The sequence below is a fragment of the Octopus sinensis genome, linkage group LG19, assembly GCF_006345805.1.
Source record: "Octopus sinensis linkage group LG19, ASM634580v1, whole genome shotgun sequence".
Lineage (NCBI taxonomy): Eukaryota > Metazoa > Mollusca > Cephalopoda > Octopoda > Octopodidae > Octopus > Octopus sinensis.
The window spans coordinates 40,048,151-40,060,650 of NC_043015.1; the positions used below are offsets into that span (position 1 = coordinate 40,048,151).

Genomic DNA, 12,500 nt, shown 5'->3' on the forward strand with positions numbered 1-12,500 from the left:
TGACTCAATGATTTTGTGAAACAAAAGCCCAATGACCTTGTTACACAATGACCCATTGACACTGAAACCTTGTGACACAATAGTCCAGTGACCTTGTGACCCAGTAACCCAATGACCTCGTATCCCAATGTCCTAATGATCCAATGATACAATATATCAGGAACCTCACCATTCATTCATTCACCATGAACCAAATGGAAGAATAAGATTTTTAAAGATAATTATTAAACATTGTATAAACGTTATCTAATGAAATTATGTAACATTATTTAAGCATTTAAAATTATAAAACTTTTCAAAGTAAATCATCAATGTGCAACAGATGTGGCTGTGTGGTAAGAAGCTTGCTTCATAACCACATGGTTCTGGGTTCAATCCCACTGAGTGGTTCCTAGCGAAAGTATCTTCTACTACAACCTCAGGCCGATCAAAGCCTTCTGAACGGATTTGATAGACGGAAACTGAAAGAAGCCCGGCACATGCGTGTTTCTTTTATGTGTTTGTTTGTCTCTCATGCTGCTTGACAAGCAATGTCAGCGTGCTTAATTTCCAATGACTTAGTGTTTCAGCATCGATCGAGTATACTTGTAATGAAATATACTCCAACCATGACCATCCCCTCTGGTTCTCAGACAGAATTTATTCAGGTCCACATAATTTAATATGGTATATAATTCAGGCCCACATCATTTAATACGGGATATCATTTAAGATGATAGAGTCAGGTGTAAATTTGAGAGGGATTTGACTGTTATTTCCAGCAGATCGAGTAACCAGGGATTCCCTCAGGGGTCATCTTCAACAAGGTTTATTGCTTGCTCTTTTGTTGTGTTTGGGGAGAGTCATTTTCTTTTTGTGCCTTATAATGTAACACACTCACCGGTAAAATTTCCACTTATTCCTTATTTTTATTTTCCTAACATTTTCGTTGCGTCTGGCAACCTTTTCAATTTGTTATCCATTTATTATTCCTGTATTTCCAGGTGAACCCTATGCAAAACTCACTGGTTACAACCAACAAGATGCTGTTGAAGTCTACACTCGACATCTTGGTCAAAATGTATACATGTGTGAATACACCCCTGTAAAGCCAGGAGCACATCTCCTCTCCATATTATGGAATGGTCGCAAACTGAAAGGGTCACCCTATAAAGTAAACGTTCACCCACCGGATTACCATCAAAAGATCCTGATGGTGGATGATTTTCCTAAAAGATTACAGAACCCCACAGTTGGTAGCCGGCTTAGTCTAAAGTTCAACCCCCAAGACGGTGGAATTGGTAAGCATCTTTTCCTTTCTATTCTTGTATATTAAATAATAATTATTTCGTTTTTGGATTTGGTTTGCAAGATTCTTTATATGAGTTCGTGTGTTGAAGCATATTCTGTTGTATCTGGGTAGAGTCAATCTCTTTTTGTGCCTTATAATGTAACACATGCACCGGTAAAATTTCCACTTTTTTCTTATTTTTATTTTTCTAAAATTTTTGTTGCGTCTTACAACTTTTTCAATAGTCTTGACTCTCAAAACTATTGAAAAGGTTGCAAGACACAACGAAAATTTTAGACAAATAAAAATAATATTTGTTTCATTAAAATTTTTTGATGTAAACAATGAAGAATTGCCAGGAAACTGAATCGGTAAACTGTTTATAGGAAGCTTTTCTGTAAATGTTTTTGCTGTAGAAAAATTCACTGTAAGAAATCTTTTTTTTTTAAATGACCTCATCACCTTCTTTTAATATTTGATGCTAAACGGTCATTGAGAAGTTTGCCAGAAGCAACGAAAGAGCTTTGTCAAACAAAAACAAAGCAATCAGATATTTGATAAATGAGTGGAAATGAACCAGTGTCTGTATTAATTGGATTATTGACTCTCCTTAGGCACAACAAAATTTGTTTCAACACACAAATTCACATAAAGAATCTTGCAAACTAAATTCTAAAAAATGAAGTTAAATAAAGATTCGTCTATTTAATGCTTTCACAAAACCTTTATAATTTTTTTTTATTAAAATAATTCTGATATAAAACTCCTTATCAATGTCCATGTTGCGAATTTGTCTCATGCGGAATTTGTCTTATGGTGGATTTTCCTCTACAGCAAAATTTCTTATGATGAAGTTTCAAGACACACTGTAAATTAATTACAATTCACAGTTGTAATTATTTTACTTCACTTAACAACACTTGTACTCTTGGGGAAAGGCATAAACATCACAACTTGTACAAATCTTATTGAGAACATAAATGAACATAAATAGGCGCAGGAGTGGCTGTGTGGTAAGTAGCTTGCTTACCACACCACATGGTTCCAGGTTCAGTCCCACTGCGTGGCATCTTGGGCAAGTGTCTTCTGCTATAGCCCCGGGCCGACCAATGCCTTGTGAGTGGATTTGGTAGATGGAAACTGAAAGAATCCTGTCGTATATATGCATATATATATGTATGTGTGTGTATATGTTTGTGTGTCTGTGTTTGTCCCTCTAGCATCGCTTGACAGCCGATGCTGGTGTGTTTACGTCCCCGTCACTTAGCAGTTTGGTAAAAAGAGACCGATAGAATAAGTACTGGGCTTCCAAAGAATAAGTCGTGGGGTCGATTTGCTCGACTAAAGGCGGTGCTCCAGCATGGCCGCAGTCAAATGACTGAAACAAGTAAAAGAGTAAAGAGTAAAGAGAAGTGAAAAGAAATGAAGACATTTCAATCTGGAATTGAAACCATGTTATAAATGAGTGTGTCCAAGTTGTGCTATGATGTTAACCAACCATTTCTTAGAACACAAGATATTAGATTTAAAGCTTTGAGGAAAGGAGAGCAAATTTCAATAATGTCTTTCTCAAGACTATCAGGAATATATTTGGAATGGAATAGCAACATCTGAGGATGGAAACCAGCTCAGTTCGGTGGAGGCTGGCCTTTATTCTAGAACACTCACCCAGTAAAGTGATGATGATGTAACCTGAGAGTTTAACTTCTCAGTGGTCTTCAGACCTTTAAATGGGATTGTTTGGTTTATGGACACACTGTGATGGTCAGTCCATAAACTGACCATACAGTATGATCAGTTACCTGAATGACCACCCCAATGTGGGTAGCCAGTTAAATGATCACCAAAATATAATTTAATCAGTTTTTAAAATATTTCCAGCTAATTGAATATTAATTTTAGTTTTTTAAGAGATAATATTTTATATTTCAATTTTCCAGCCTGTTTGATACTATGTTCTGATTGACGCCTTACCTATCTACCCACCTGCCTACATACCTGCTTATCTAAACATCCACCCACCAGCCTTCCTGCCTACCACCAACCAATCAACACACCTATCCACCTATTCCCCTACTTATCTACCTACCAGTGTACACACCTTGCTAGCTACTCACTTATCTATCCACCTACCAATCAACATACCTGGCCACTTAACAAAATATCTACCCACTAGTCTATCAACTTGCTTACCTATGTACTTGCCAATCTTCCAATCTACCTATTTATTTGCCTACATACCTGCTTACCTACCAACATACTTGCATATATACATATATGGTGGTTGTCTACTCCTCATGTGGAATCTGACCACTTCTTGTACTTACACATTAGATCCATCATGGAGTTTAATGTGGCTTTTTAAACCAGGCAATGTATTGAAAAGACACCCACATAGATTGCATATCTAATTTGGACCACCAAGAGCTGCAGATAAGTTCTGATCTTTGTGGATCTTAAGATGTCTTTTGAGGCCTCCATTAGATTTGCAAACCTTCTGGCATACATTGCATTGAAAGGTGTGCACAGATATAAAGGCAGAATAGTTGGTGGGGGTTCGTTTTCCATGGATTTGTAAGATGTGGTTTGAGTCCAGCAAAAGAAAGCATGGTCTGTCACAAACTGTGCACACAAAAAGGAGATTGTGATTCACTTTCTTGATCATAACATTCAACATAAATACATACATACATCATCATCATCATCATCGTTTAACGTCCTCTTTCCATGCTAGCATGGGTTGGACGATTTGACTGAGGACTGGCAAACCAGATGGCTGCACCAGGCTCCAATCTGATCTGGCAGAGTGTTTCTACAGCTGGATGCCCTTCCTAACGCCAACCATTCTGAGAGTGTAGTGGGCGCTTTTACGTGCCACTGGCACGAGAGCCAACCATCATACATACTATCACTCTACCTATTTAGCTAACTGCATAACCATCCAGTTACTTATACATCTACTTACCTGTGTACCTGCCAACTTACCTATCTACCAAACTACTTGCCTACAAACTTACCTGTCTACATTTTCCTACTTACCCACTCACCTCTCTACTTATTTGCCTGCACAGATGTCTATCTCCCTGCTTACCAACAACACCTATCTCCCTATATACCTTTTTACCTGCCTACCCATCTACCTCCATAACAACCTACCTGTGTACCGACCTCCCTACCTATCTATCCACCTATTCATCTACCACTCAACTCATTACACCACCCACCTAGACTTCTAATAGAGTTAATTCATGCTATTTAATTAATTAATTACCCTCTAATCAACTATCCTACTACCTAATTACCTGAAGTAATTATACTAATCTATTTACGCTACTTAATAAACTCATTTCCAATTGACCCATTCTGTTACCTTACTAATTACTTACAAATCAACTAATTACTAATTAAAATTATTGTGGTTTAAGTTTTTTGATGAACAAATATCACATGTGAACTATACACAACCAGTCTTATCTTTCATATTTTAATCCCTCCGAGGCTTATATCCTCACTTGTACCTTGATATATACATACATATATATGTGTGTGTGTGTGTGTGTGTGTGTACATGTTCATACACACATGCATACTTATATATACATACACACATATTTCCATACATAAATACATACCAACTAACATACAACCCATTACAAATACAATCTATAAGTGGAACAGTAAAAATATACAAGACTTTTCTCAAGTTTAAAATGTGACTTTGTTTTTATTATCTACATTCCAATGATAGAGCTTTGTTTCTTTGTCAGAAACTAGCTCCTTCCTCAGAAGAAGAATTTAAATAATTAAAAACAGAAGAGAACCATACCTACCTTGGTGGGCTTCTATTAAATTTGGTTCATTCAGAACCAAATTTAAATGAGGTCTAATAAGGCTGAAACCCCGATATATCAAAAATAAAACCCATGTGGCCTCTGTAAGTGTTATTAGGATTATCCCAAAATAATTTGAATTATCAAGGTTAAAGATATAATATTTTATGTTAAAAATATAACAAAGTTCTTCACAGGTGTTTTTTCTGTAATTAAGGCAAAGCAAATGTTTTGTTTTGTTGTTTTTTTTTTGCCCTTCTTTTCCTGCTTGTTGTTTGGGTTCGAACACACAACCTTCTCTTTACTAGACCAAGAAACAATCACTAAGATTTACATAGTGAAACCAGAAGAAACAACAGGAAAACGGAAACCTTGGTTGGTGCGTGGGCTCAAACGGTTTTTTAAGAAACGGCGGCGACCTCATGTCCACCAAGAAGCACTGAAGACATCGGTCAATAAACACAAATCTGGGTGTAAGTATAGGCTCTGAGGTGGATGATGACAACGATGCTGAGGATGATGATGAGGACGATGATGATGATAAATGATGATGATGTTGATGATGATCCTAGAGACACATATATGTGTGTACATGTAGTCTAGCTGCACCCTTTCTTTGGCTTAAAACCCTAAACTGCTAGATACTTGCCAAAGCTGAGCGCATAAAATGAAAGCCCTCTCTCTGTCTCTTCCTTTCTTAGAACTATTTAGTACAAGCTTTTGTGTGAGACTCCTTTAGCGCAGATATTTTAAGCTATAGAATATTCTGGAAGAAACCAGAAAATGCCAGCAAGCCTGAAACTACCGCATACAGCAGTCAAGCTTGAATGTAGATGTAGAGCAATTGTAGTAAATTGAAAGCAACCAAATTGGCGAAGCAATGTCAAAGCAACCAAATTGATGAAGCAATGTTAAAGCAACCAAATTGATGAAGCAATGTTAAAGCAACAAAACTGATGAAGCAATGTTAAAGCAACCAAATTTGGCAAAGCAATGTTAAAGCAACCAAACAGACCAATCTTGAAGCAACCAAAGTGGACCCTTATGGAGCAACTGAACGGAATGACCAAAAACAACAGCTTTTTTTTGTTATTTTTATTGCTTTGTCTTAATTCTTTTTCATTTTTAATTTATTATTTCCTTTCCAAGGTATGTTCCATTGAAGATTTCCTCGTCTTTTTCTAAAATTGCCGAATTTGTAGGACTTGCTGAGCTTTCCATAGAATTCTTTTAGACATTTTTCTGCTTTGATCTTTATAGTTGTTGTTCTTGTTGCTCTCGTTGCTACTGCCATTGTTTATGCTGTGGCTCTTGCTGTTGTTGTTGTTGTCGTGCTTTAACAGTCCCAAAAACTATTGCTATCTACAACTTTTTCCATTGTTGTTGTTGATGATGATGATGGTGCTGCCGATAATGATGATGACAATGTTCTTCTTTGATCCCCCCCCCACTACATCTTCCCCTCTCTCTCTCTCTCTTTCTTCCAATCTCTTCCAGGAATCTACAGATATTGGGCACCACTATCATCCCTACCACCATTCTATTATTACAGCCACCACTACTCCACCACCACCACCACCATCGCTATTACCACTACTCAACACTCAACCATACATACATTGGGCTTCTTGTTTGCTAACGCCCTCCCCCCAAGTTCATATTCCTTAGAGGAAAAATAGCTGGTGTTCATGCCTTTCCCAGTAATGGTATACTGTCCCAAATACAGATTGAAACCATGCCATGATCATTGTTGTCTTGACTCAACCCCTCAATCTACAGACATTGGGCACCACTACCACCTCTGCCACCATTCTATTATTATACCCAACACTACCCCTCCAACCACCACCACCACCACTATTACCCCTACCTCCACCACCTACAACAGGAATCTTCTTTCCCCTTCTTATTCCCTAATCTCCCTCCACCTTCACCCCCCCCACAACTATTGGCCCCTTTTTTTCTTACACGCTGAACAAAACATACAAATGTAGTATGGTTTAGTGTATGAGTAAGTGTGTGTATGCATATATTGTGCCCTTCGTGCAACAACCTACACACACATACAGATATATACATACATATGTAAACATATATATATAAACACCCATACATACACATATACAAATGCATACATATATACAAATATATATGTGTACAGCTATATATATATATATTTCCGGTTTAGTAAATGTTTTTATCTTCATTTCACTTAATTTATCAAGCTTCTGTATTCCTAGCACATATTTCGCCTTAATGTACTGATATATGAAAAATATATGGCTTGTGTTAGTAATACCAGCGATTATAATTATTTTTTTATTCTATCGCAATTTGATTTGTTTATATATATATATATATATATGTACATATATATATATATATATACACACGCACACATGTGTACGGCTATATATATATGAACATATATATATAAATGTATGTACATACATGTGTGTACATATAAATAAAGAAATACATCTATAATGTAAAATCTGATATTTCTAACAGGTATGTTGACAGCTGAATGCTTAGGTCCCTCCGGCCTAGTCCCCTGTCATGTAAATAGGAATCCAGATGCAAGCCAGAGCGTGAGAGTCACCCCAAGGGAACCAGGAAAACATTTACTTCAAATCAAATATGATGAGATTCACGTAATGGGTAAATATTTCACCGTTTCTCTTTTATTTCTTTCATGTCGCTCTTAACCATTTAAATACCAATGCAACAGGGACAAACCCTGGTTCTGTTACACAAACTTCCCATGATACATACATCTCTATATATATTTTCCTGGTTTGGCCCCCATCTGATGATCATCTGTTCCCTAACATGAAAATCACATGGCTGGGAACCAGTATAACAGTGATTATGTGTGTTAATGTTGATGTAATATCTATTGTATAACTAAGAAGATTATGAAACAATTGTAAACGAATGGAATAAACATCTATCCACTTACGTCACTTCTCTTGTTAGTTCTACTTATATATATATATAAGAGGCCTACACAAAGTTTCCAAAAAAGTTTTCATCGTTCTCAGCACAATCAAGGAGATCTTGTGCAACTGAAACCCGAGTGTCTCTTTGGTCAGCTGAAAGCAGTTTTGGCACAAACATGGCAGACATGTGTCCCATACCCAAATCTTCAGCAATAATCGACTGAACTGAACCGTAACTAATCTGCACAGTTTCTAATAACTCACTGATGGTGATTCGATAATATATATATATATATATATATATATATATATATGGCAGAAACATTAGCACGCCGGGCGAAATGCGTAGCCGTATTTCGTCTGCTGTTACGTTCTGAGTTCAAATTCTGCCGAGGTCGACTTTGCCTTTCATCCTTTCGGGGTCGATAAATTAAGTACCAGTTACGCACTGGGGTCAATGTAATCGACTTAATCCATTTGCCTGTCCTTGTTTGTCCCCTCTGTGTTTAGCCCCTTATGGATAGTAAAGAAATATATATATATGACATCCTATCAGATATTGTTATACATTGCTGGTCACAATGCACTTTGCATTGTTTAAGCCTTCGAATGATCCCACCTCACTGGGTAGATGAGCAAGCCAATTTTCCCCCTGATCAGAAGGCTTGTCCGTCGCAGGGTGACCCATTTACAGGTGAGTGATCTGAGGCAATGGGAAATGAAGGGTTGTGCTCAAGAATACAATGCACTGCTTGGTCCAGGAATCGTACCCATCATCACTAGATCAAGAGTACAACACCTTAACCACTGGACCATGCACCTTCACACACACACACACATATATATATATGCTCCTGAACCAGTTGTTGAGTGTCTCACCCATGAGGAATCGATGATAGATATGTCAAAACAATTTGCTGTGATTAATAAATTCTCATGTATTCCATCTTCCATCTTTCATTTGCCATATATATATATATAACGCCATGATAGATCGTTAGCTCCTACACACATTTTTTTCTCTCCTTGTTCTTTTCTGTGTATCTTTCTGTCGAAGAGCGTAGGCTCGAAACGTAAAAGACTTTTTCTATTTCTATTCCTGAGCACTATACTAATACATTTGTTTGTTTGTACTCCACCTGCCTTCGTCTTTTGTTTATTTTTGTAAACTTTCCCTTTATATATATATATCGTTGTTGAATGTCAAATGTTGTTTTGGTGACAGGGAGTCCGTATGAACTTGATGTGGGTGTGTCAAAGCACACAGGAAAGGTCGTTGTGAGCGGACCCGGGTTACAAGACGGCATCCTCGACCATTACAACAGTAATTTTATGGTAAATACTCAGAATGCTGGACCGGGAGAACTGAAAGTCAGCATTATGGGACCTAAAGGTAAATCTTGACGTTTTTCCAAATACACATGTGCGTGTGTGTATGTGTGCGTGTGTGTATGTGTGTGTGTGCAACATATATAGGATATATATATATGTGTGTGTGTGTGTGTGTGTGTGTGTGTGTGTAGAGCATGAGATGTATGTGTGTATATTTGTGCATAGAACATGTGGAGTAGGTGTTAGTGGAACATGTAGGACAAGTATGTATATGCGTATCTGGGAGGCATATAGGGTATATGTGTATGTGTGGAGCATGAGATGTGTGTATGTTCACATGTAGAGTGTGTGTGGAACATGTGTGTGTGTACAGGTGTCTATATATATGGGTATATATATGTGTGGAGCATAAGATGTATGTATGATTGTGTATAGAACATGTATGTGTGTGTGTGTGTGCATGCGATGTACATAGACAACAGGTAGACTATGTCGAACCCATGTCAGCATGGGTTTGACAGGTGCCAACAAAGTCTCTCACCTGTCACCAGGTCCTTCGTTAGTTGGCAATCACACCAAAAAAAGACAAAACCAGCCATATTTGTTTTTCACTTAAAATATTTCCAACTTCAAATTCCACAACTTGGGTCTGAGTTCTGTTAGTTGAATGCAGCAAAATATCGGTCAGGATTAGGGTCCACATAAGGCACTCAGGTGTGCATGTGGAAATGAAGACTTTCATCTTTATTCTCCATCATAATACAATGACATCATCATTATCATCACTCTAAAGTGTGATGGGATTTGTGGTTCAATACCCCAAATCCCTTTTTAAAGTGGAACAGGGAGCAGAGCTTCAAGAAGTGTTTACCTGTGATGGACTACCATCCCTTCCAAAAGGGGAAGATTCATTTCTCATTTATGTAATACAATCAAACGCCCTCTACAAGGTCGGTCTCCCAGACTGCTACAAAGAGGAGCTAAATCTCCCTTGCATCACACTGTGCCATCTTAAAAGAGGAAGGCCACACTAGACAATGTAATCCTAGATACACTATGCCTGAAAATAAAACGATGGGTTGGGCTCGGCTGGAATGTCATTAGTCTCAAGTCTGCTACTCAGTCAGGTCTGACCTAGGGTTAAACAACATCTATTACATCTAGAGTAAAAATCCTGATTAAAGAAGTAATCATACCCAGTGTGGTGCTCCAGTATGGCCATAGACATACTCACAAAAACAAATTAAAAAACTAAAGAATGGTTTTGTGTAAACTTGTGTCAATAATATTTACCAGAGGGCTTTCTCCGTCCGGGTTGCGGATCCATAGAATAAGCTGCCAGACGAGATGGTGAAGATGCCGACAACCGCTCAGTTCAAAGTCTCCCTTGACCTCAAGTGGCCTGAACTCTTTACATGAACACCACCCTGTACATAACTCCATGTCCCCCTACATGGCCTTGCTTTTTGCTTTTTGAGCCAAAAAATTAACTAACTAACTAACTAACCTGTTTTCTTAACTTTGGTCATTCCAGGCGCCTTCAAGACAGAAATGCATCGCAACAGTCATGCAGACAAGATCTTCACCTGTTCTTACAGACCAATCGAGGCCGGAGTTTACACGATTCACGTGAAATGGTCAGGAGTCAATGTTTCTGGGAGTCCGTTTATCGTCCATCTGGCAGAAACCAGAGACGAACTAAGCCGCATGTTATTCGAAAGGATTTCTATGACACATGAGCCACGGTACCCAGACACCTTATATTAATAAGGGACCAGGTGCACATTGATGAACCCTGCATTCTGGAAGAATCCGTGTGAGATCCTCAAACTGCATATTAATTAAAATGGATCAACGGATGTAAAACTTAATTGCAAATACAAATATTGTTATATTTTGATTTTTTTGTTTTTTAACATATTCAAATGAGGGGGGTGGGGGAGGGGAGGTAGAATGGCTGTGAGGTTACGTAATTGGACAATATTAATTAATGAGTTTTGAATTAACTACAGCTATTATACAGCACAAGGTGCATAACTCTGCTTGCCTCAGTTTGCCTGGCTGACAAAACAGGTTTCACTCCGTACTTCACGGTTGAATGGTTAATTGTAGGAATACCAAGCAACTGTGAAAAGAATTTCTCTAAGAAATGGAGAAATATGAATAAACCATTCCATCTTTGCATGAAAGAGCAAATAAAACAATATATAAATGAATAACAAAAACAGAAAAATAAAGAAAAGGTGAAAATATTCAAAGAACAAAATTCCATTGATATCAGATGTTAAGACCAAGAGTTCCATCATTACCAATGTTTGATTTGTTTAAATAATAATTTGGAATAACTTGGAAGTGAATTAATTTTTTGTTGAATATGATTGCTAAATATTAATTTACTAGAATTATCTTTGCCAAAATATTTGTTGCTGCTCTTTGCAAATGTTGATTAAATGTCTTATTTACAGAAAAATCTCAAAACCAGGATGTCGTTAACTTACCGATTCCAAACCTATTGTCATGTTATAATTTCTGCTTTTGCCTAAGATATTATGTATACCATGTTTGATGCCATGTAACACAAACAATTCTACAGAAAATGTCGCAAAAATCATCCTGCAACATAGATGTGAAGTTTGGGTCTGGATTACATGCATTTTATGCACAGAAAAACATTGTCCTGAATAACATATTTTCCAGCATACAAGTCGACATAGTACGTAGTGTAAAAATTAAAAAATCATCACCATTGTTCCAATCCCTGTTGCATGTCATATGGAATTTTTGGTCCTCTAAAGTCATCTTGGCATTCAAGTTGACCAATCATATTTGGTTTTAAATTTTGGTTAGAAAAATTCAGGAAATACAGAATGCACAGCTGAAATTGGGTGCATCTAATATTCTGATGCATCTTTTACCATGAAATAGGGAGGGTGGTTACATCTTAGAATTAACAACTGGAAAGTTTATTTTCATTTTATGGTCGGCACCAAATGTGTTTTAAGTTGTTACACCACCAAATGTCAGTAATGATAACTGTGGCCTTAATTTAGAATTCCCCAACGATTCTACAAACGATTTCAAATAAATTCCTCACCAGGAATTAGACTAACTTTGGTCTGTACTTTC

At 37.3% G+C, this 12,500-nt stretch overlaps 1 protein-coding gene across 1 annotated transcript in view; it reads left to right on the forward strand.

The window, feature by feature from the left end:
- The window catches only part of LOC115222311 (filamin-A-like), a 28,604-nt gene extending 16,997 nt beyond the window's left edge, over positions 1 to 11,607 (forward strand). Inside the window, exons 14-17 of the mRNA XM_029792492.2 lie at positions 984 to 1,280; positions 7,612 to 7,761; positions 9,268 to 9,435; positions 10,909 to 11,607. Coding sequence (XP_029648352.1) covers positions 984 to 1,280; positions 7,612 to 7,761; positions 9,268 to 9,435; positions 10,909 to 11,141 — 848 coding nt within the window. The 3' untranslated portion in view covers positions 11,142 to 11,607. The remainder of the gene's footprint in view (positions 1 to 983; positions 1,281 to 7,611; positions 7,762 to 9,267; positions 9,436 to 10,908) is intronic.
- The last annotated feature ends 893 nt before the right edge of the window (positions 11,608 to 12,500 follow it).